Source organism: Perna viridis, chromosome 11 (genome assembly GCF_037379345.1).
Source record: "Perna viridis isolate PV_CMFRI_1.1 ecotype Kerala chromosome 11, ASM3737934v1, whole genome shotgun sequence".
NCBI classification, from domain to species: Eukaryota; Metazoa; Mollusca; class Bivalvia; order Mytilida; family Mytilidae; genus Perna; species Perna viridis.
In genome coordinates, this window is record NC_142455.1 from 20474249 (window position 1) to 20498954 (window position 24706).

At 32.4% G+C, this 24706-nt stretch overlaps 1 protein-coding gene across 1 annotated transcript; it reads left to right on the forward strand.

The window, feature by feature from the left end:
- Positions 1 to 24106, forward strand: LOC148603285 (N-acetylated-alpha-linked acidic dipeptidase 2-like). The gene is made up of 18 exons (XM_088551924.1): positions 1 to 416; positions 4003 to 4303; positions 4685 to 4813; positions 6063 to 6249; positions 6603 to 6693; positions 8636 to 8728; positions 9433 to 9518; positions 10281 to 10400; positions 10798 to 10883; positions 11101 to 11164; positions 12041 to 12108; positions 13132 to 13229; positions 13824 to 13914; positions 15354 to 15443; positions 18101 to 18266; positions 20681 to 20762; positions 21597 to 21689; positions 22901 to 24106. Exons 1-18 carry the CDS (start codon positions 58 to 60, stop codon positions 23118 to 23120), a joined length of 2424 nt encoding a protein of 807 aa, XP_088408050.1. The 5' UTR covers positions 1 to 57; the 3' UTR covers positions 23121 to 24106.
- The last annotated feature ends 600 nt before the right edge of the window (positions 24107 to 24706 follow it).

Sequence of the window (24706 nt, forward strand, 5' to 3'; positions counted from 1 at the left end):
AATCAACACATCCGTCATCTATAAATTCTAACATTGTGTTGAACGTCGCCTAGGTTTATGAACTCCACGCGGCATCCGGATTCTAAAAATAGATTAAGATATTCCACTGAGTGTTTGTGTTTGCATCTGAGGACGCGTGCAAATAAAAAAAGACGCGCAAAAAGAATGGAGAACAAAGAGAAACGGAGAAAAATTGCCCAAAGAAACCTCTGTTTTTGTGGAACAGTTGCAATTATTGTAGGATTTATAATTGGAATTTTAATCGGTCGTTTCGCAACCTGTCCCGAAGGCAAGGATGCACGTGAAGGGGTTTTCCTAAAGGGAGTCTCCAAGAGAATCATTGAAGATAGTGATCCACATATTAGTGCAGAAATAATCGACAGCATTAAAGCAGAAAATATAAGAACATATCTTAGGTAAGTGTTTTTTAATGTCCATTTTAAATTGATGTAATTAAAGTATTAGAAATTTAAGAAATGTAAACAAGAGCTGGGTTAAGAAAAAATTAAAAGAAGAGTGATGTGCCGACCAGAACCTGGGGGTGGGGTGGGAATAACTTCATATATATTACAGAACGGGGATGTGCCAAAATATGGGTATGGGTTTCTGCTCGAAATATACAAATTTGATATTGTATAATTTATAGTATACTGGGTTTAAAAGCATGGGTCCTGGTACTATTTATTATATAATTATGATTTTTGAATTACTGATAAGTAGCAAGACAAACAGATGAAGAAAACCAGTGCAGCTTATCTAATTAAACAAACAGAAATTAAAGGAAACTACATGTAACTCAGCATGAAACAAAACACACATATACAGATTACTTGATGTCCTAGGAAGGTGACCACATGAGTGATTAATTTAATGGGTCAGGTTAAGAGCTTGAAAGTATATATATATCGGTACATTTTTGCAAGCATGTTTTGCACACCTCTACTTTAACAAAATGGAAGTTACCCCCCTACCAAAGCACTAAAGTTATATACGTATATACATGTTACCGTAGGCAGTCCCAAAGGGAGCCCGGGAGGGATGCTCTTATCAATTTGCAAGAATAAAAACAGTGTATTTTTATTTGTAAATGCGTGTATTAAAATGTGTTTTTCAAGGAATTTTGAGTCCCTGCCCCCTCCCCTTTAAGGTGATTCTGCTTAGCATGTCACATATTTTAAACTTTAAATGCATCATATATACATAAAATTTCAGTTTATTTATTCATTTGATTCGAATACAGCTGTTGAGGGGTTATTTCTTGAAAAATATCGGAATTTTCAGTATTATTATGAATGGTAATTTTGTATTTATCATTATGTTAGTGACCTAATCTTGTTAGGCTTCTGTTTTTCATTAGACGAGTGATATTGTAACTAATACCAGTTCCGTACCATTTCATTTCTTGGCTGCAGTACTTTAATAACACTTTAATAAGCCATTCATTTCGTTTTTTTAAATGTATATAATTGTTTCATGTGAGTGTTATAGTTTTGGATATCTGACCAGGGATGTTCTGTTTGATTAACATGTATATGGACGGTACATGAGATGTATGGTTATGTATATTACACAATGTGCCATAGTTGTGATGTTTGAATAAAATATATGTACATGTATGCATGTAAACCGATAACGTAATTAGGACAGACATAGGTATATCAAAGAGATATATACATCTATGAGTATACAATACACGTCTTTCTAATTATCTGGCATATATCCTCGCCGTGGATTACGGTGGAGATGCATATCAGTATTCAGGAATGTTTAACAGAGCTAATCATTGCCTGAACAATAGGAAAAGAACGGATATGGTGAAACGTAACAAATGCACCAGCGTATAACCTAATACGAAAGAGTAAATACTTTCAGAGATCACCAAAAGATCGTTAATAAGGGAAAGCACACATTTAAGTAAGCTGTGGAAGGTCCGAAAACAAAGTAATGAAATCCACGAAAATTGAATGATGACATTCTTCAAAGTCAAACTAAAAAATATTATAACGACACAAAGACACATTAATGACCAACATCTCCTGACTCTGCACAAGGGGTTGAAATCTGTGGTCGAGTTAAACTAGTTTAAAAAGGCCTTAACCATCCCCTTTAATGAAAGGCCAAAAATAAATTGAAACAACAAACACATCATAAAATCCATTCAATAATACATCGAATTCTGTCCATGGAATACCTCAGTACAAACCATACAAACAAATGAGATATCTACTTAACTAACGCTTGCAGTTACTGAAAGCTAGTTCAGAACATATTAAAGAATGTCAAAACTACAAGCATTATAGATAATCGGTCATTTCCAATGGACTAAAAATGACCTAGTTTTTACGTAGGGAAGCAATGAGGGGTCGAATACCTCTATTTGTGAAAACAAGGTTCAAAGACTAGACAATAATTTAAAAAATTTATCCTTTACCAATAAATCTATTAAGAGCAGGCGATAAACCCATTGGAAAGCATTATACATAAATATATATGAAATTATAAAAGTTCATTGACTCACAATTAACATTTCATCGGTATTTTACATGATGAAGAAACTTTCAACACTTTTTCAGTGTCTGCTAGCCTCTGAAATGAAGGCGAATATCTTAAATAGATTTACTAAATGTACATGTATTGATATCAATATTTCATTTTTATTGCATTTGTAATAAATTTAAGGTAGATAGAACTTAGTAGTGTGTCTATAGCTTTTCCCAGTTTTCTCAGAGATCACCTTTGGATATCAATTTAAAAAAAACGTAGTCACCGATATTTGAGTTTTAACGATCGATTGATCAAGATTTTATATAGATCCAAATTCAGTGGATATGCTGCAGTGTAACACATTCGTATACGTAAAAAGTTTAGTTTAATGTATATGCAAAAATGTTATAACTAAAAAGGGATTACAAAATGAGCGGTTACTGTGATGCAGATGGATGCTAAATAGGTCCATGTAGTTACTTTATACCATCGATTTTCCGTGCCTGAATCTTACCATATGCATTACTTCATGACAATCAGAATTATGTCATCATGTACATTACATGCTGTTTCTCAATTTGATATGCTTTTAGACCATATCATTACTATCTCCGGCAATTAACGGAGCGACTGCTACCAATTTCAACGATTATGAACGCACATAATTGGAGTTCATTTAGAATTACCCTAGCATATTCTAGTGCAGTGATATACTTATCCACAAATTTTATCAACAAACTTACACGTGTACTTATTCAACAAGAAAATTTAGCCACAATTTTGTAAAGTAAAAATGAAATGTTTCGATTTCTGGAATCAATTGAAGAGGCGATTGTCTCTCAAAAAGCAAAAACACCTTACCCTTCTGATGAATGAGTTCACTTCCGGTTGTATCGATATTTTCTGTGTAGACTTTTTGGTTCTTTTTTGTTGTACAAATTGTTTTCGTCTATTGTCCTTGTGCTATTTCTTCATTTTTTCTCTCCGTTTTGTTACTTCTTCATCATATCCTTCAAAACAAACTTCATATTTTGTTTTCGAAAAATTAATGGGCAACCGATGACATTAATCTTAACTACAGCCAACAATATTTTCAGGGGATAAAGTTGGTCTTCCCTCGTAGGTTAAATGAGCATTATCTGATAAACTGTATCAGATAATAAACTGGACAGTTATCAAGGATATCTATACTTTCATTTTTTTTCCTATTTATTTTCTTCTGCGTTTGATTGAAAACTTTAGTCTTTTTGTCAGTTGTCCAGTTAGCTACCTACGGAATGACTATTGTCATTTAATAATGGAAGATCAATTTTATTTCCTGAAATAAACTATATTACTCGCTGTAACATCTGTAACTTACTGTAGAATCTGGTTAATTCGTTAAGAAAAATAGAAAAAATAGGAAAAAATAAAGATAAATAGTAAATATAAAAAAAAATAAACGCATATAATTCGAAAAGCTTTCATCAACAAGTGTTCAAACAAACTAACGCAGTCCGTATAATACAAATTTTACAGAGAATTAACAGAAAACCCACATGTTGCGGGCACACCAGCTGACTGGGAACAGGCAGACGAACTGCGAAATTTCTGGCTCGACAATGGCTTGGACGAAGTATTCATCAGCGAGTATGATGTTTTATTGTCTCGGCCTAATGTCTCCAGCAAATCTGTTATGAACCGAGTTCAAATTGTTGACGGGTCAGAAAATGTGGTGTACGAATCTCCACTATATGAGAAGACTCTTCATCCTTCAGAAAATCGTAGCGGTGTTTTGCCACCCTTTAATGCATATTCAGCTGCAGGAATTGTTGAGTCGGTAAGTTATTGAAGATCGGCGGCATTATCACTTAAAACCTTAACCTAATAACATGCATGAAGAAAGTTCATGCATGTGACCCCAGTATACACATCATCTTATTAAATATATGCGCTTAGAAGCTTGGTACATGTAAGAAATAATTATAAGAACACGCTACAATGATACATGTGCATTGTAGTTGTGAACACCCTTGTACATAGCAAATAACAACAGCAACAAAACACTCGTAGGTGAAATAATCGCGAACATTTGAACGTCTAAATGTGAAATTTGAACGCACGCACGCACATTTTTATCATTACAGGAATGCCAAAAATAACTCAGAGCTGTGATTAATCTCCATGCATTGATCCGTTTATACTTTCATTTCTATTTTAGGATGAACTTATTTATGTTAATTACGGACGGTACGAAGATTATGTCTATTTGGAAAATCTCTCTCCGACTGTCAATGTTTCAGGGAAAATAGTCATCGCCAGATATGGGAAGATTTTCCGGGGAGACAAGGTAATGCGAAATGCACCAGATGCGTGCCACATTTTGGTGAATTCCAATGAGAGTGCTTTCTTAGCTACCTCTCCTTTTTCAAAACTATTTTTGTACTCTCTATTACATGTTATTAGTGACATCTTGAACGTGGCCTACCTAATAGGGAATGAAGCATTCTCGCCGTTTATTAGCCATTCTGCAAGACTGAATTTATACTTGCTACAAGTCTTTCTGTAATATATATTTTATTTGATTAAATATCGTTACTATCAAATATTCATTCACTATCCAACTGCTGTACAGAAATATTCATTCACTATCCAACTGCTGTACAGAAATGTTCATTCACTATCCAACTGCTGTACAGAAATATTCATTCACTATCCAACTGCTGTACAGTTGGATAGTGAATTAATATTTGATAGTAATGATATTTAATCAAATAAAATACATATTACAGCGAGACTTGTAGCAAGTCTAGACAGAATTAAATTGTACCATTTTCTATGGCGTGGTATCAAGGTAAAAAAACATAAGCATTTAAGCATATGCTTATTTTTATTAATGCATATGCTTAAAACGAATTTGGCATATGCTTTATCTATGTATACTCTTAATTCTAATTTTGCATGTACTAAATTATTTATCCATAGGCATAATTCGAAATATGCATATGCATAGATAATTTGTTTAAGCATGCGCTTTAATCGAATGAGAATCTGCTTTAATATATTAGCATTTGCAAAATATTAAAGCATATTCTTAATTCGAATAAAACAAGCTTAAATGATTAAGCACATACAAAATTCGATTTTAGCATATGCATAAATCGAACTTAAGCATATGCATAAATCGAATTTATTATATGCATAATTATTAAAGCATATGCATACATACATAGTTTTGACCTTGATACTGCGCCATACTTACCTAGCCTCTAAAATAATGACGTAAATACTAGTATTGTGTCGTACTACTTTAGAATGGTGATTATCATCTTATCTCTTTAACATCCTTCAAATGACAGAAAATATGAACTCAAAGTGTTTTTTTAAGTTTAGCATTTTACGGCCGAAAGCCTTTCCTGATTAATTACAACAGTTAAATCTGGTTCATTACTTTGTCATTTATTACATTTGTTTGTATTGTAGATGCCCCTCGAGCCATCAATTCGTAGAATTTTAGGGAAAATGATACATGTATTATAAAGTGTGGAATTTTATTTAGCATTTATCAAAAATCGTTTTTGTTATATGTGACTTTGCAGGTTAAAATGGCACAAAAGTACGGAGCCATTGGTATCATCCTGTACTCCGACCCTGATGACTATGCGGACGGACAGACTAACAGTTCAAGCGTTTATCCGAACGACTGGTGGCTCCCAACATCCGGGGTTCAGAGAGGGAGCCTTGTTTTAGCTGGAGACCCTCTAACACCCGGGTATCCTGCAATCGGTAGATATCTACATACAATACACATTCCTATAATATTTCCCTGTCCTTCTTTATCACGAAAGAAGGAGTCGAATATACTCATGAATTTTGAAAAAATTTAGTTCGTCCAATTGCCCTATCATTTCTGACACCTAATTTGTTTTGGCTTAGCTATTTGGAAATGTCATTTCATTTATCCAAATGTCCTTGACTTCGGTATTTTATATATAACACTGAGAAATAATAAATAATAGTTGTTTTCAACAACAGTAATTTTCAGAAAAAAATCAACGGTTATATTAAATTTTAATCCTTTACTCGATAGATTCTTGTAATATGTAAATATTATTCCTATAATTGATTTTGAATTTCAGAGACAGCCTACCGAGAAAAAGAGACTGATATCTATTTACCTAAAATTCCATGTCATCCAATTTCCTCCGGCACGGCTGCAAAGATATTGGCGTGAGTTTAAAATACCTTATCAGAACGTCAAACTTCATTGGACATCAAATTGTCATGTTGATTTATTTGGTCGCAAATGGAACTTGTTCCGGGACCGTCTGTTGGTCGTTATACCGTAGCGCACTTGCTAAACACTATTGCGGCACGTTCGGTAACATCAGAATTCGACGTTTGTAGACACTTTTCGTTTCTTGCTTGCTTGTTTATTGAAACACGTGTACAGTAAAGCAAAATATACAATATTTTTTTATTGGTAGCAATTGAAACATCTTGAACATTTCTTAAAAAATCGAAAAGATTAATTAATTTGATTGCCAGTACTACCGGGAAATTAAATTTGCAAATGCATGGAATGCAACCGCCACATATATGCACACTATGTCTGTCTAGAGAGGGAACATAACAACTTTCTCCTGCGATAAGTTAAAATGTGCATTTTGATATACATGTATGATTTTATGTTACAAGTACCAATAGAAGAATTTGGACCTTTCACAACTTAGTATTTCGATTGAAAGAGCTTTCTATCCATCTGAAAATCGGGCTTTCATCAACACCCATTAGATAGTTGATTGATTTTCTTTTCATTTGCTCGTTTGTGTTTTCCAAAATAAAAAAAATTTTTATGACCCCCTTTTCTGCATTCGTTTCATCTGTTAGCATTCTGCTTTTTTATACATTTTTAAAGTTCTGTCAACACTATTTTGCGTTTCAGTCATTCTACTCCGATCGAATTCCTATAAACTGTAAGAATTTATTCTATTCTTTTTTTGGTTTATTCTTTCGTTTGTTAATAACACAAAATACAGATATTCTTAGTCTTTTTATATCCCTTTGATTTCGATTTTTTTTTGTCTTTCAATTGCATGTTCTTTACTTGTAATTGCAGAGACAAGTATAAGTGTCTAGTTCATGTTATCTAAAGCGAAAATTATTTCCGTTTCATTTCCCTATTTCCCGATCGACGAAAAACGTTCCAAACGTTCAAAAAGTGAAAGTTCGACAAATCGGTTTAAACCATAAAAATGAAATATTCATAGAATAAATTGCCAATTGATTGTAGAATTGCGTTGGTGCATGACATTTTCTCAACGAACTCTGAACATATTGACATCTGACATTTCGCTAGACATTTTCAAAAAGACGTAACTTTTTTGTTTGCAATGAAAATATTATCAAATGTCGACGTAGAATTGCTGAAAGTATGTACATTTTTAGGAAATATTAATCGAAAAAGAATATTGTGTGAATAAGTTCTTACATAAATAACAGAATTTGATTACTGAACACTTTTAGAAATCTGACCATTTACCAACAATTTTATTTTTGCATTGAATATTTTTTTGCCTAAAATTAACGCAATTTCGATAATTATCTCAAAAGGAACATATGATATTATTCTTCCATGCAAAGTTTGGCGTATTTCGTACCCTCTGGAATAGCGCAATTCACTATTTTAGCTTTTTTGAACCTACACTGTGTTACACCTGACATGCGGAATTTTGACGTTTTTACGGGTTTTTGGAAAGTTTAATGAATTATAAAGAATTAGACGTACCATTTGTGACAAATATTCAGAACTTATTATTTGTCCTGATTCCAACAGTATACAGTTTTTACATAATCACAGTTTTGATTGTTTACAATAGTCATTTATAGTTTAGATAGGTATGTTTTTTTCAACACAGCCGTAATAGCGTGCGCAACTTCAGTTCAATTGGCTTATTTGCATGGATTCGTGTTAGTTTTGCGAGTCAGGTAAAATTTGGAGAATTGTAAGGATTCGTAAAAAATTGTGTTTGTAAAGGGGATATAACGAAGATTTAGCTTTTTCCCGTAAAGATTCGAACAATGAAAAAAGAGTTTTGGAACCATTATATCTTACCAATATAGAAATATGAATATAAATATATGTACTACAATGTATAATTATCTTTGACAGAGAGATGACCGGTAATATCGTGTCTGACGAATGGAAGGGTGCCATACCAAATATAGTTTACAAACACGGAGGAAAACTGAGCAATACATCATGGTAAAGGATGAATATGATAATTAATTGGAAAGAGTTAATAACCCAAATATGATATTTTACGAGTGTGCGGAACTTATTCCGCGGCGAGTTAAATTTTTACGCGTTCTTGGCACGAATGATCATATTTTGGTTATTCACGATAATCAATTTATCATCCTATTTACTATGTATATTTCATTCATTATTCATTGCTATTTTCAATATGAATTGTTTATTTTGTGAACGGCGGATTGATATTCGTGTTGTGAAGTTTTGGCGGGAGAAAGTGCAAGAGTGTAATGACCGAATTTATTTCACAGTGTGAATTATCGATTTTTTTTACACTGGGAACATTGGGTAAATCACTGCTATCTATATAATAAAATTGAGTATATGTACGAGGAAAACACAACTGTTATTTTAGCCTCTTTGGCCAACTACGCCCGACTATCTTGATTTTGATTAAGTATCAAATCGAATATTGGTATGCAAAATTTCTTAGAATTAAGTTCAACAATGAACATTGAAAATTTATGTTTTTGGTTGTTATTTGACATGTATGAGTTGCGCGCATCCACACACATAGCCTCATTCGTATACAGTAATGTATGTAGTAATAGGGTGATACCGAACAATTCATTTACATGGGTGTATAATATGGAGGTATTTAGAGTTGGGGTTCAATTTTAAAACTTTCTTAATTATAATATTTTTCATTTTGTCAGGAAAGTGAAGTTAAAAATTTCAACAGAGAACTATAGAGCAAAGACCTACAATGCTTTTGGAATGATAAAAGGGTCAGTTGAACCAGGTAAGTTTTCATACCTGTCACCAAAGATACAAGTATTCGTGTACTGGATGTTAAAAAGTGACGCCTATTTGGCGTGATGACCGTTTTTTTTTTCTGTCTTGACTAATCTTTCGGATCTCGCACGACCGCACCTGGCTGGAATTAGTAAAGGCCGTTAGTAAATAAACAACTATTGTTGGTGGTGGAGCCAAGTCCTCGGAATACCTTACGGAATTCAGAGTGTGTCCTCTGGGCTGTTGTGTTGACGCGCTAGCTTACTCCCAGATCCCACATTGGTCTGGGAACGTTTCTCAAGTCTAGACATCTTGCACAAACTGAAAAGTGCGTCTGTTTGGTTCTGAGGCGTAGAATCTTTTATTTATGAGGTAGTACTTTTAATGTATATCAAGGGAAGCATTGAATAATGCTTCAGTGTTCTTGTGCTAGCTGGAAAAGTCATGAAATCCTCTTGGCCACTACAATTAAACATTGTGTTTCGTTTAATACGTGGGTGTGATTTATGTGTATAATGATTCACATCGTCTGTTTTACATGATGTTGCTATTTTTACATTTGTAAAAGTCATCATTAAGTTTTATTTGCAAAATTTAAGAAAACTTTCAATAATATTTAAAGGACTATATCTTTGACTATAAAATTTCCATGTACCATTACTGTCTTGCTACCCATGACTTTTATATATTTACCATGTAAAATTGTAGCACGAAACGTCTCGGTATTGCTAACATTGAAATCAAAAATTTGTTTTTTTGCACTCTGTAGATCGTTATGTCTTACTCGGAAATCACAGAGATTCCTGGGTATTTGGAGCAGTGGATCCCTCCAGTGCAACGGCTGTGCTGAAAGAAGTATCTCGGGTTATGGGCCAACTGGTTAAAAGTGGTATGTTTTTCGTTCGTCGCCCTAAATATTCAGGGGTGAATCCAGGTTATAGTAAAAAGAGGGTTCAAGGCTAAAATTTGCTTTTTTTGCCCAAATATTGATCTGTTTCAACAAAAAATTCCAACAAAATAGGATGGGGAGGTTCCGATCCCAAGACTGGATTCTCCACGGATACAAGTTTACCTGTAAATTTATAGTGTAAAGTTGTAAGTTCATAGGAAGCTGAATTTTGAATTTTTTTTTTTAAATTGCAATAATACCAAATTACGTCTTTAATTATGTTCAACATAGTTAGACTTTACTGAGACAATTACCATATATCATTCCTGATGTTTATTTGTTATCTTAGATATAAATGGTCATAGAATGCATTTCTTTTACATACTTTAATTACCAGGGAAATGGCGACCCCGAAGGTCAATAATCTTCTGTAGCTGGGGAGCTGAAGAATATGGACTCATTGGATCGTACGAATGGGTTGAAGTAAGGATTTATCATAAAACTAAAAATTCCAATTGGAGTTACCTCCCTTATAATGTGATTCACTACCTTCGTATTTTGTATTTGTATTTCCATTCACGTTTGTGTATTTAATATCTTAATAACTTTAAGGTTTTTTTTTTAGCTTCAATTTATACAATAAAAAACCTTCAGTTAACATGAAGCTGTAAATTTAGAATATGATTTTTTCCTTTTTCAGCAATATATAAAAAACTTGGCTGAGAGATCTATAGCCTACCTAAATGTGGATTTGGCAATTGAAGGTAGTTTAGCACTCATCTTATAGTAGGGGCACTCACTGTATGATCAAATTAATTAAGGCCGAAAGGAACAAAATGAATGTGAATATGGAAGGCCTTTGTCACATATACCTGAACAGTCAAACCTGCCTTAGCGACCAACAGCAATATCCTGTCTCAAAAGACTAAAATATCCCTATGTAGTGTATTTTATTTAAAACAGACACGTATATAAAGACCACCTGTCTTGTGTGACCATGGGTTAGGTCACTTAAGATAGGTTTGACTGGATATTATTTTTGAAGGTTCTTTAGTTTGTGAATTTATATATTGTTTTATGGAAGAAAAATGAAAGTTATTTTTTTAAACGTACATGTACATATGTATTGTATTGCAGGAAGGTCTTGAGTTTCTAAAAACCCATTTTCGTTGAAATTGACGTTCTTTGCGGTCATCTTTAAATAAGGAAAAATAATCGCCATGTTTGCTTATCTACAAACTTCAAAGTACCTAAATACCAAACCCCAAAAAAGGCTACATATTTTTATTTTTGTAATTAAGTTGTTTTATGGGTCTATACTATGAAATGTATAATTATTCATTCAAATTTATCTGCTCTTAAGAGATAATCAACATTAAAAGTCCGGTATATTCTATTGTATTTGAGTGTCATTTATAGAGTTATCTCCCTTAATTTTGAATTCTACAGTGCATCCTATACAATTTTTATCTCCTATGAGCACGGATTATACGAAAAACCAAATGTTAATTTCTGTTTACTGAATCATTTTAAACAAAATATCAAACATAAAAATATGTAGGCTTTCCAACCATGTATCACATTTTGCTTGATTTTTAGCTGGAATGCTACTTAATACAATATACAGTGTTTATTTTCAGGAAACTATTCCTTTAAACTGAAATCAACCCCTTTACTCTATAACACTGTGTTCTCAGCAACCAAGAAGGTCAGTATACAATACAGCGTTGTATATATAAATATTCATGCATTGACAATTCTAAGCCACAGACCATTTTCCTCTCGATTTCTTTGGGGGAGGGGCAGGGATATTTTTTTTTCAGCAGTAGGCGTAGTAAAAAAATCATTTGTTAAGTATTGTGGAAATATTGAATTATATTTTTTTTCTGTCCAAGGCTGAGTACAGAAGATTAAACATTTTGCTCAAAATAATTCCACCCACACCACCACCATAAAACGTTCGGTGCCATAAGGAAACGACTGGAAAAAGTTTACAAGGATACAACTTTACCAACCCCGATCCTAATAAAATTACTTTTGTGAGCCTCTTTTAAATATCTTGATAGGAAGATAAAATTGACACCTGTCTAAACAGAACCCTGAATACTACGAAAACGTATCTAAACTACTTTAAGTTAAAGTGGCTTTATATCAAGTTAAATGTGTTTTGGACCTTGGTAAATGGAAACCTGTATTAGCCGAACAATTTTAAAGTAAAGAAGTGGTTTGGCTTAGACAATTAAGTGAAAACTATCTCAACAGAACCCTGAATAATAAGCTCTGTTAACCACTACTTTTTAAAGTACCTTAACGTCAAATTAAATGTATTTTTTCTTTGGTTAACTGAACCTGTCGAAACCGTACAATGTTAAAGTCAAGTAGGAGTTCGGTTTAGACAGTTTCTAATAGGATAATTAATTAGAAAGAGTGAATAACCAATTAATTATCCTATTTATTATATAAATTTGCTCCATTTTAAAATAAATTTGAAATTTTGTGAACGGCGGATTGATATTCGTGTTATGATGATTGGGCGAGGGAAAGCCCGAGAGTGAAATTACAGAATTTATTTAACAGTATGAAATATCGAATTTTTTAATAGGAGGAACATTTGGTAAATCTCTTCCACCTATATAGTAATACTTCATCTTAATTTACATGAAACAAGATCTAGGGGTATAATTGTAGAGGATATACACATAGTATCGCATATATTTTTCTCTTGTCTTAGGTACCAAATCCAAACCAAGGTGATGGCTACGATACCGTTTATGACAGATGGAAACGTGTTGTTCCAGCAGAACCTAGCAACCCTAGTAGTCTTCCCAAGTAAGTTATTCACTAATGTGACAATTAAGTAATTTCTCTCTCCCGTAATAATTAGTAGATTTGCTATCAGAGGGATACATGCAATCAATACACATATAGTCTTTAATATAAATAGAGGGACTTGTAGAAAGTCTAATAGGAGACTAGCAGTAGTTTTCCTTTGTTATTGGTGTTTGTTTCGTGTGATATTGGCATCCTTAGTTTGAATATTTATGTCACAATTTGAAAACTTCACAAGTACGTCTGAAAAAGAAGCAATTAATGACATCATTTACTAACCATAGAACAAATTACATGCAAGTTAGAAACAGATTCAACACAATGAAGTAGCAGTCTTTGTAAAAATCAGACAGGAAGTGAATCATGTATGTTAAAAACCTACCGAAATCACCTTTTAATTACTTCAACAACAGTTATCGACCATAAGACCAGTCTTAGTTTTTGGTTGTTGCACTGTTGTTTGGACGGTTTTTGCACAGTAATCACGAATTACCTCTACCATATGCGGTGCTTGAATTTTATACTGACTGGTACATAAAGATTTTAAAGGGTATCGTAGATGTACATTTTATAGGTACATGTATTATTTTACAGAGTACATGCGATTGGTTCAGGGAGTGACTATGCTCCCATGATACAACTGGTTGGTTTGCCGTCATGTGGTTTCAGATTCACATGGAACAGGGTGAGTTTAACTATTGTGACCTACTAATTCTGTAGAATAGTTAAAAACCACAGTTTAGTCAGGCGGAATATCCAAGAAGGAAACAACAAAATAATTAAAAAGGCTGTAATTGTTGGATAGAAATATCATATTTCATCATATATAATCAGCACTTCAGAATATTGAACATACGTTTAAAAGTGGCCGACTGCGTTGTGAATTTTAAGGGGAAATATTTCATATTTTGTCAGCTTGTTATGCTATAACTTCCGTCCTAATGCAGATTTCTGCAACGAAACATCTTAAGTTAACTTACATACATAGGTAGATGAAAAGCTGTCCGGGAAAAAAATAAGTTCCAGATTAGAATTTTTTTCATTTATAACACCTTCTTTCTTTTCTGACAGTTACCATAGATACAGATATCAATGTCAAAATATAAAAGAATATCTATAATTTTTGTGGATGATATACAAAAAAAAAAAAAAAACAAAAAAACAAAAAAAGAGACCAACACGTTCCTATGGTGAAAATGTTGAATTTGCTGTTTGATAATTCTGATGTGGGCATGATAGTCTAACATTGTACCGTGAGTCATTGATGTCGATTGGTTCACAATATCAGCGAATAAAATAATTCCAAACTAAATAAGACTTTGATGAAGGAGGAAATCTTAATTTTGACTGAATTGGTGATACTTACGGACATTGACCTGACCGAAGGAATCTAAACACATTGAATCACATATTGTGTAATAAATGTTTTACACACCTTTTTGCCGACATCTTTTACATTCTACATTTTAGTTGTGTTAGTTTCGGGTCAAAGCTGTAATGAGATGATATATTTTCTCATTAACAATTAATATTTCAACTTATACCCATGTATTTGACAAATTATTATACCCCCGCAAACAAAAGTTTGGGGGGTAAGTAGGAATCACTCGCTCTATCTGTCCGTGCGTCTGTCCACATTTTAAAATCCAAATCAAGGGTTTTACATGTTAAAACCTCGTAGGGGCAACCTAAAAGATCACCAAAATTTATACCCGCCAAAGTTACCGCCGTACGGTATACTGTGAACATGTCTGGCTACCGTGTTCTTCTGTTTTGTTCCGATGCTGTTTTATGTACTTTTTTATTTACAATTAGTTTTATTAAATCTAAACATGAGGCAATTAAGAAGTTGGCTTTATTTATGAGTTTTATTCCACGTTGGACGTCTTACTGTTGAATGTTCTTTGAATGTTACAGCTTTATAGTTCTTGTTGCATAACACTCTGTCAGTGTATTTGTATATCTTGATAATGGACAGATTAAAAAACTGTATGGAATTGTTCATGATGTCCCTGGTTGGTCAAGACGCTGCGACGGCGCAACGTTCTTTATGAATTTCTTAATTGGTCCATTTATGTACACGCTTATCGTGTAAGTAATTAAACTCTCTTTTTTTATTTTTAGGAGAAGTACAAACTTTCATCATACCCACTGTATCATTCCAAGTATGAAACATTTAACGTAGTAGACAATGTCATGGACAAAGGCTTTAGGGTAAAGTTTTAGTTATAGATAATTTACTTCTTTGACCTGAGTTGAGGTTTCAGGTCAGGTTATCACCTTTATAGCACATTTATAACTCCGACTAGAAAGAGGACGTAAGGGTAAACTATCAATTTAACACATTTGTACCTCAAAATAATGCTGTGAGCCCAGTGAACAGTGTAATATACATGTGGACACGTGTGATTTAATGTAATAATTATTAACCATTCATGATAACCACAGTCCAGGAGTTCAGCTTCTTATTCATACAAAGCTTTACTCAACTTTAGAAGTAGTATGATAAAATAAAATAAAAAAACAAAAAAACAAAAACAAAAAAAAAAAAAACACCTTGCAATATATCCCTGTGTTTTCACGTTTGCTAAAATCACTTTTGGAAGAGAACAAAAGAACGTATAACAATATCTAACATTCGATTCACAGATCATTACAAAGTTTGATACTGATAATGAATGCAGTTTTGCCGAAGTATCACCCTTATACATGGTATAATGGAATTAACAAATATTCAGACTTTGCCACTTTGTAAAAAACAAACTTCATAGTAAAATGTATAATTTTTGATAATTTGTTATGAAAATAGAACGTATTTCTTAATGAAGTAGGGGCGACCTACTGGTTCACATTATATTAATAAACTATGATGGATGGAGTTTTTTTTTATATAAATGTTTGTCTCAGTAACCCAATGACCCCTACATTTTCAAAAGCACTCTGGAATTTTAATAAAACATATAATTTTGCCATGAGAATAATTGTCAACTTTGACCGGGTAACTGAATTTCACGTTGGTACTTTCTGTGTAGGAAACTATTTCAATATTATAACATCAATTAAATCTTCATTTGTATCAGGGCTTTTCGATCTTTGTTCTCAGTATTTGGGAGAAGTTCGAGCTAACTTTACATTAATTTCCCGTTGTTTGTTTCCGTAAGTTGTTCTATAGTGATTTTGGTTTGGTCACAGTTTTAACTTGACCAGTCTTTCTTAAATTTCACAGAACTTAGTTACCATGACTACCATTTATTTAGTGATTATATTACATGTATTAGTCCATGGCGTATCCAGGGGGTGGATGGTGTTGGCACCCCTCTTTTTTATTGGAAAATTTTTCATTTTCATGTGTAAAATTGACAAAAATAGCATATAATGTCCTATAATGACCTTTCTTTCCGAGGAACCCAGGCTTGCACCCTTCCTTTTCAAAGTGTCGTGCAAGGCTAAGAAGCTCCCGGTATATATAACCCCATCTGTGTATAGTATTAAAATGTGTTGTGATCATTACTTACTATTGATGACATATGAAGAGGTGTGTTACATATTGCATATGTACGTACTAGCAATGGTTGATCATGCTATGTACCCAATACATTTCGCATATGAAACTTCTTCATTTTAAATTTGTATTAATGATCTCTGCGTTCAGTAGTATTTCGATTTTAATTTGTGTATTTTTGGTCATTCAAGTTTAAAATAATAATAATAATAATAATAATAATAATAATAAACTGTTTAAATAATGTGACAAGAATGGTAATTTTGGTTAAAAAAATTGAGAAAAAAAATTGCACAGCTAGTATGCACAACCTTCCTAAAGGTGAAATCAGTAACGTTTTTACTACGAACCATATTGTAACAGGGTCAGGGAAAATACTTAGGGTGAATTATCACCTTTGTTACGACACGATGGAATCTATCAACATTTTATTCTGTCATGACCCTATTACTGACATGTTTGACCCCAGAGAATATTTGCCCAACATAAAATTTGTATATACACGCATCTGACCCAGTGGTATATTTCCTTTTCAGAGCTCTTCTGTTGAAATAATATTCCTTTATTCTCATAATGTTAAAATATTATGGATACGTTACGATCTTCATCGAGCACAATTTTTTCATCCAAGTATTTATTGTACATAAATCAGTTTTTGCAACAATGGTCGTCCTATCAGTTTTTACTGACAAATTTTCAGCATTATTTGTCCATGATGGGCAACATTTTGCAATATAGGTTAAGTTGGGACTAAGAGGTTTCTTCTGGGGCTACCTCAGGTATATCAGTTATCTCGATCTTTAAATAAAACAATACTGTTTGTTTCAATATTAATATAAACCAAAATATTTATGTTTGGACAAAAATTGTAGAAATGACGGCTGTTTAACTTATTAGAGTTTTTCAATAAAACAAGTGTTGAATTTATACCCCATAGAATGGTGTCCAATATGAATTGTGTGTCTACATAGGTCCTCAAATGTATAGGGTTCAAGAGGCTGCGGGGGTATTGGTCCCGTTAGGGGCAATGTCAAGTGTTTGTTTTTTACCTTCAGTAAATGGTATTTTTCCTTCTAAAAAGTGAATTTGATGTCATATTTTAATATTTTTAACGTAGAACAATCTTACAATATATTCAAACACACACACATACACACATTATATTTTGTAATTCTAATATGTTTTTGTCTAAATTATATGGAATCGTCAATAACTGGTTTTTTTTTGTTATTTAATAAAGATAATATTAATTTATTCAATTTTTTGTTTTGAAATAATAAAATTTCGTGTACTTAAGTCGGTTGTATTCTACGTATTAATTATATTTTGCCTGTTTACATCATAAATAATCATGCATTATGTTTTGCAGCACCACAGAGCTGTCGGGCAAGTATGGGCAGAAGTAGCTAGAGATTTGGCTGATACAACTATTATTCCTTTGGACGTGATGAACTTTGCAAGGGAGGTCAAGAAGTTGGTTGATGTCTTAAAGAAGGACTTTGGAGACATCTTACGAAAAAATGGCATTAAATTCGGTACGGCTTGTCAAGAAATGATAATAAAAAAAATCGTTTTAGCTCTTGACTACTAGTGCAAAAATCTAGCACGAATGGACCAATGAATGTGTGAAGACACTTGGTCAGTTGGGCGTTGGTAAACCGTAAAGAATACACCATTCTTTTCTCGCTGAAATTTTGTATCGAAACGTCTTTGAAAAATGTAAATATGTTTCACTTTATAAGGAAAATGTAAATATGTGTAACGTTATAAAAGGTTTTATTCGGTAAGTTTAACATCACGTATAAAAACTATGAACATCTGATTTAAGTAAATTGTTTGTCTCAGTAAACACTCTATTTATCTTATCGTCAATAAATGTCCAGTCAAGATTTAAGCAATTACTATAAGTCACTTGCTTGCCCTTTTCAAAATATCAGACATGACATTTAAGATCTATGGCCATATGTCCATGTACTAAATAATTTTTCAAAGTAATTTTCTATAAGACACCTACTGAGAAATTTGTCTGAATTGACCGTAATGGAAACAGGAGTTTAAGCCTTAATTAAACATGGTTTACCCCACAATTTCCATCAGAAATGCCTGTTCCAAGTCAGCACCATTGCGGTGGGTTCCAACTTTCCGTTTTCACCTGGGTGTTGACATTTTCCTCTTTGACTATTACGTGGAGTTTATCAGTTCGGTAATTTTGTTATTACCCTTTAGTTATATATAGCATGGAAGTATAATATCAGATTATCACATACCATGGAATATATAGAGTCTACGAAGAATATTAATACAAAACGTAAAACTGTGAGTGATATGAAAGTGCTATCGGGATATGGTTGGAAGAACATTCAGAACAACGACAAAATTATTTTGCACTCCTATAGTGAAGCATATAATAAAAAAGAACATTACATAACATTTTTGATATATATTCCATGGTATCGTCAATCTCTATTTCCATCATACCCAGCTATTCGTCTGCTTCGTCGCTAGACGCCATATTGTAAACAAATACGATAATTGCCGAGCGTTTACGGAAAGGGGTGTAATATCACTTACGGATTATTTCGAAGCATGTAATAACATTTTGATATCAGCCCGCGCAGACAATCTTGAAAAATATCAAATTTTTGGCCCTAAAACTTGCTTTTATTTTACAGTTCGATTTATCAAGGTTCAAAATACACCTACACTTAAAGTTAGTCTTTTTAAGAATCAGGCAGTGAGTGAAACATGATATAAAAAAAAAACCTCATCATTTTGATAGTGTAATTTGACTATTTGCACGATCAGAATCAAAGATCAGAACAAGATTTTCATTGTCATGTTGCTGTATAGAGATATAATTTCATTGAAACGCACTCTAAATAAGGCTAACAACAAAATTACCGAATACTTATCCGATTCATTAGTCAAGTCCAGTCCAAGATAAATCTGGCAAAATGGATATTACACCACCGGAGCAACTGGTACCGCAATGGTCCTGACTTGGTACAGGCAATTCAAACGAAATGTTAAATGAACATTTAAAGGGCAGATACCTCTGTCAATAACTTCATTTTATTCAACATTCTATTGAAAAAAATACGAGCAAATCCAATGATGCAGAGATCGAATAATGGTCTTTTCAAATAGAGAAAGCATCCTTCAGTGATATTATATTGTCAGATCGGTGTGGGTTTGACATGTACATTTCTGATTTTTCCAATTTTGCCTGATTCTTACGAATACTTACACTTAATCTGTAAACTTTAAAAGTGTCTGGTTTAGGCAGGTTTTCGGATATTTTAAGGTTCAGTTTTTGACCGGTTTCATTGTTTTGACGGAGTATTTTCTTTGTTCTTGATTAAAAATATAACATGCGATAAAAAGGAAATGAAAAGAATTTCAAAAGTTTTAATCGATTTCTAGAAAAGTTTTAAATGTAACGTAAACCGGCATGACAGAAAATAGTATTGTGATTTGTCTTATGAAAAAGTTACAACGTACGGACTGAAGTATTATGAAAATATTTAGTATGAAAGGCTAATTAATGACAGTTGCAACTTAATTATTTCTTTTGAATTAATCAATGAAAGATTAAAAACAATTGTATCATATCTTCCGTTTAACAATGTATCTTATCGTGACCCGGATTTAATATGATATTCGAATTTCAATAGATATTGAAATTCATATATATCACACTTAGTTTATTTAAGGCACTGAAGAAGGTCATTTGTTGACTGAAAATTTTGCCCATTATATACTTTATTATAGTGTGTTAACATCTTTATCGGTATCGTTGTACAATCCTTTAGACTTATATAATTATTTTTGTTTGTGCTGCATCGTCATGACTGGACGATCCGATACCCATTAAGTTTGCTGGTTGGCAGATTCCTTTAGACTTATATTTATGATATTTAATGTCTTAAACTGTGTTTTATTGCCACAGACGATATAGAGAGAGTATCAACTAACTTGAAGACAGAAGCTACAGTTTTCACCAAAATGATAAAAAATGTGAACTTGAATAAGTAAGTACATTGTATCAGAAGGACATTGCTTACACGACTAAGAAATAAACTCTTGGAAGACATCAATTCTAAGTTATATGATTTGCAATGCTGCTGGATTTTAAATTGTTACTTACCGAAAAAGTAATTAGGTCTGCTAACAGAATGGTACAAAATATTTGATGTATTTTTTAGTATCAATCCATATAATATTCAGACAGACGTCCATAGTACAGACAAACCTACCTAACAAATTGTACTTTTTGGGTCTTCATATGCTATATGTTGAGTCCTTTCTGTAGATAGTGCCCGGTTTCATAAAAAATCTACAATTTCAAGTGATTTGATTAGTTGTTATCCAAGTCGAGGAAGGATTTGAGAAAATTTGAGATTTTTATTTTTATAAAACTGGACCCTGATCTATGTTTTTGAGAAAACCGTACATTCATCTTCCACTGTTAACTAAACCATGAAGTCTTTAAAAGTACAAATTTCATGTGCAATCTGATAGCAACTATTTCAAAAGTTAAACAACTGAATAATATACTGTCTGCTTTTATGATTTGTGATTTTTTTTATTTAGAAATAAAAGTTAACTTTTTCGGCTTTTGACTACATGCATGAATCATATCCCATCTGTAATAAAGACTGTTTTTAAGTTGTTTAAACTCTCTATATTGCAAGCTCAATAATTTAAACTTGCTTGTGTTTTACCACCCGCAAGATATGTTTTTACTAGCAGATATGTTTACTACATGTCAACAAGTGTGTAATTACATGTGATATATTTTGTGTACATGGACCGGAGTTGTTAAGTCATCATCATAAGATGATGATGTACTGCTTTGTTTGTAGCCCCTTGGCAGTCCGACAAGTGAACGACCAGTTAATGCTGTTTGAGAGAGCCTTCATTGACCCACAAGGACTTCCATCAAGACCTAATGCCAGGTTTATATACGTATTAGAATTTTACAATGTTTAGTAGCACTCCAGATAAGAACTATGCAAAATGTGGTTCATTGTTGGAAAGCCTACGTATTTTTATGTTTAATATTTTGTTTAAATTATTAAGTAAACAAAAAATAACATAGGTTTATTCACTTTACCTATGCTCCTATGATTAGGAGGTAAATATATATAGAATGTAATGTAGAATTCAAAATTAAGGGAGATAACCCTGTAAATGACACTAAAACACAATAGAAATTATTGCAATGTAAAAAATAAGGAGCAAAAACTACAATAGCCTATATTGTACATGAAATATAAATACTTCGAAGTTTACATGGATTAGATGACATTTTAATGGTGATGTTGTCATTTGCTTACAAGAATTCCATGTTTTTTGTAAAAAGTTACAAAAACGATTTTTTCTTTTTGATTAAACAGCTTTCAACAGGTTAATATGTACTACATGTGATACATGTAAAGATATAGCAATAAACATTCGAATAAGATATCTAATATTCAAACTTTTATGGCACCAATTATGTACGATTTTCATATTTTGTTCATTTAATCATTATAATTACAACTAAGACAAACTCCTGTAATATATTCTGTTGTTAGATACATGTACATTTGGATACATATATTTTTTGTTTCTTAAAGAATTACCAATGGATTAAACACATTTTATTTGAAGTTATAACATACCATGCATGATCGTAATAATATTAACAGGGTAAGGGAAAAAAGAACATTTTACACTCCTATTCGAAATATGTATAGATATATATAGATTCTCCTTCAATCTCGAGGGGATTAAAAGATATCTCCACTCGAGATAATTAAATTTTAGATTTCAACCCACGAGTACTTGTAATACCCGAGAGCATTGGAGGAGAATCTGTTTCTCCCAAGAAATAAGTAGAATACTCGGAAATGTAAAGTTGCGGGAAAACTCTTGCAGAAATTTAATCATAGAAAGTCACGTGCATTTTTAATTACCGGCTTAAAATGGGAGAAATATATATTCTGCTGTGACATTTTGGCGGGAAAAAGTCCGAGTGTGAAATTACGGAATTTATCTCACTGTGTGAATTTTTTAAAATTTATAACACTTGGAACATTCGACAAACACTACTATCCATATAATAAATATATGATATTCATCTTTATATCAAACTCTCTCAGGGATTTCTTTTCTGAAATTTTAGACATATACTATTTGCTGATAGCAGCACTAATACGTATGCTGGGAGCAGTTTTCCTGGATTGGTAGATGCATTATTCGAAATTGAAAAGGACTCCAACCAAGAACAAAGGTGGAAAGTTGTCAGGAAACACTTCTCTGTCATTTTATTCACCATAGATTCAGCTATATCTACTATTCGCGATGTGACAAAGTTTATTCCAGAATTTGAGAAAAGTAAATGAAAGAATAGATGATTTTTATCAATGAAAAAAATTCTGTTTAATAATCAGTTACTGCTGTACATGTTAGAAACTGATTTTGTTTCATGTACCGACTAACTCATTTATATTCATTGTAGTTTTTTTTTGTGTAATATCACTTATAATCTAGTATATGTAGAACTTAACTCCCATTATATGATTACGGATTGATAAACGAAATGGTTGACACACACACACACACACACACACACACACACACATATATATATATATTCCGATAATTCCCAGTATCAAACGACGTATTCAAAACAAAAACAAATTAATATAAGCCAACAATTAAACAAAATGAAAGCCATGTAAAATTACTTGTACTGTTAGTGAAAGCAGGAACAATAATATTGTTTTACCTATCGCTACATACATTCAAGCATTTCTGGTCAGTTTTAAGATTGTGTATTAAAACGTATTGGTTACCATACTTTTCGGTTAATAATTAATAATAATAACGCTCACCTTACCGGTGCACCTGGTCCACGGTCCCAGTTTTTAGTGGAGTCCGAGTTGCTCATTTGCTTTTGTTACTTTATATGTATTATTTTAGTTACTTTATGTTCTTTGTTGCGTATGTCTGTTTTCCATGTTTGGTCTTTGTCCCTTGATTTCTTTCTTTTGATTTCCACTAAAACCTTGGTTCCCTTGATCACCCTTGTATATGTTTCTTTTGTCATTTGTCTTATCGGTCATCTACTGTTCTATTCAAATAGTTCTTCTAATTATTCCATTTTCTTTATGTTTTTGAACGCGTTAGTATCAGGGATGTGTTCAAATACTTTTAAATTTTAAATTTTTTGAATTACTTTGGAATTTTTGTCAAATACATTACATTTCAATTACTTTGATATTTAAAATGTATTTGATTTTTTTCAAATACATTTGAAAGTGTAATTAATTACTCTTCAAATACTTTATGTTTTGAAAGATCACAATAAACGACATCATTCACAAAATCAAATTGCCAATGCCTTTTTTCCTTAAAACTGATCACTTTAAAAATGAAAAAAAAATCACTTAAAACACACTATTTTATAAATGTTTGTTTGACACTCTCTTAATCACTTCTACACTTTTTTCTAATTCAAAATAATGTTGTTATTTTGGCGTCTAAATATGACCTCAGGGCACTTGGGGACAATATTAATGAATGTTCAATGTGGATTAAGAGATTAAACAAAGACAGGAACTTAACTAATTGATGTGTAACAAATGCTCAAAGGTGTCAAGGTGTGAAAAAAACATATAATTAATCAACACTGGTTCACTGAAAAGAAGAAACATTATTGTATCAACATAAACATCTAAGATTGGTTAATAATTTAACGTTCATAAAATGCTGTAAATAATCCTCCATGAAAAAATCCGATTTTATAATCTTATATATCATAATATTGTTCAAAATGTAATATATATGCAATGGTTGGTTAAATACTTTAAAATATATATAATTGAAAATTCTTTCAATGACAAATACTTCACAATTCCTTCCAAATATTATTTAATTGTAACTGATTGCAATTACCGATTTCCAATCCCCCTGACAAACGTAGTAT

Bases quoted from the DNA above. Each gene is read 5' to 3' on its own strand.
- LOC148603285 (XM_088551924.1), top strand. From the start codon at position 58: ATGAACTCCACGCGGCATCCGGATTCTAAAAATAGATTAAGATATTCC. The intron at 8,729-9,432 runs GTAAAGGATGAA...TCATTTTGTCAG, and splicing joins AAACTGAGCAATACATCATG to GAAAGTGAAGTTAAAAATTT. The intron at 20,763-21,596 runs GTAAGTACATTG...CTTTGTTTGTAG, and splicing joins AAAAATGTGAACTTGAATAA to CCCCTTGGCAGTCCGACAAG.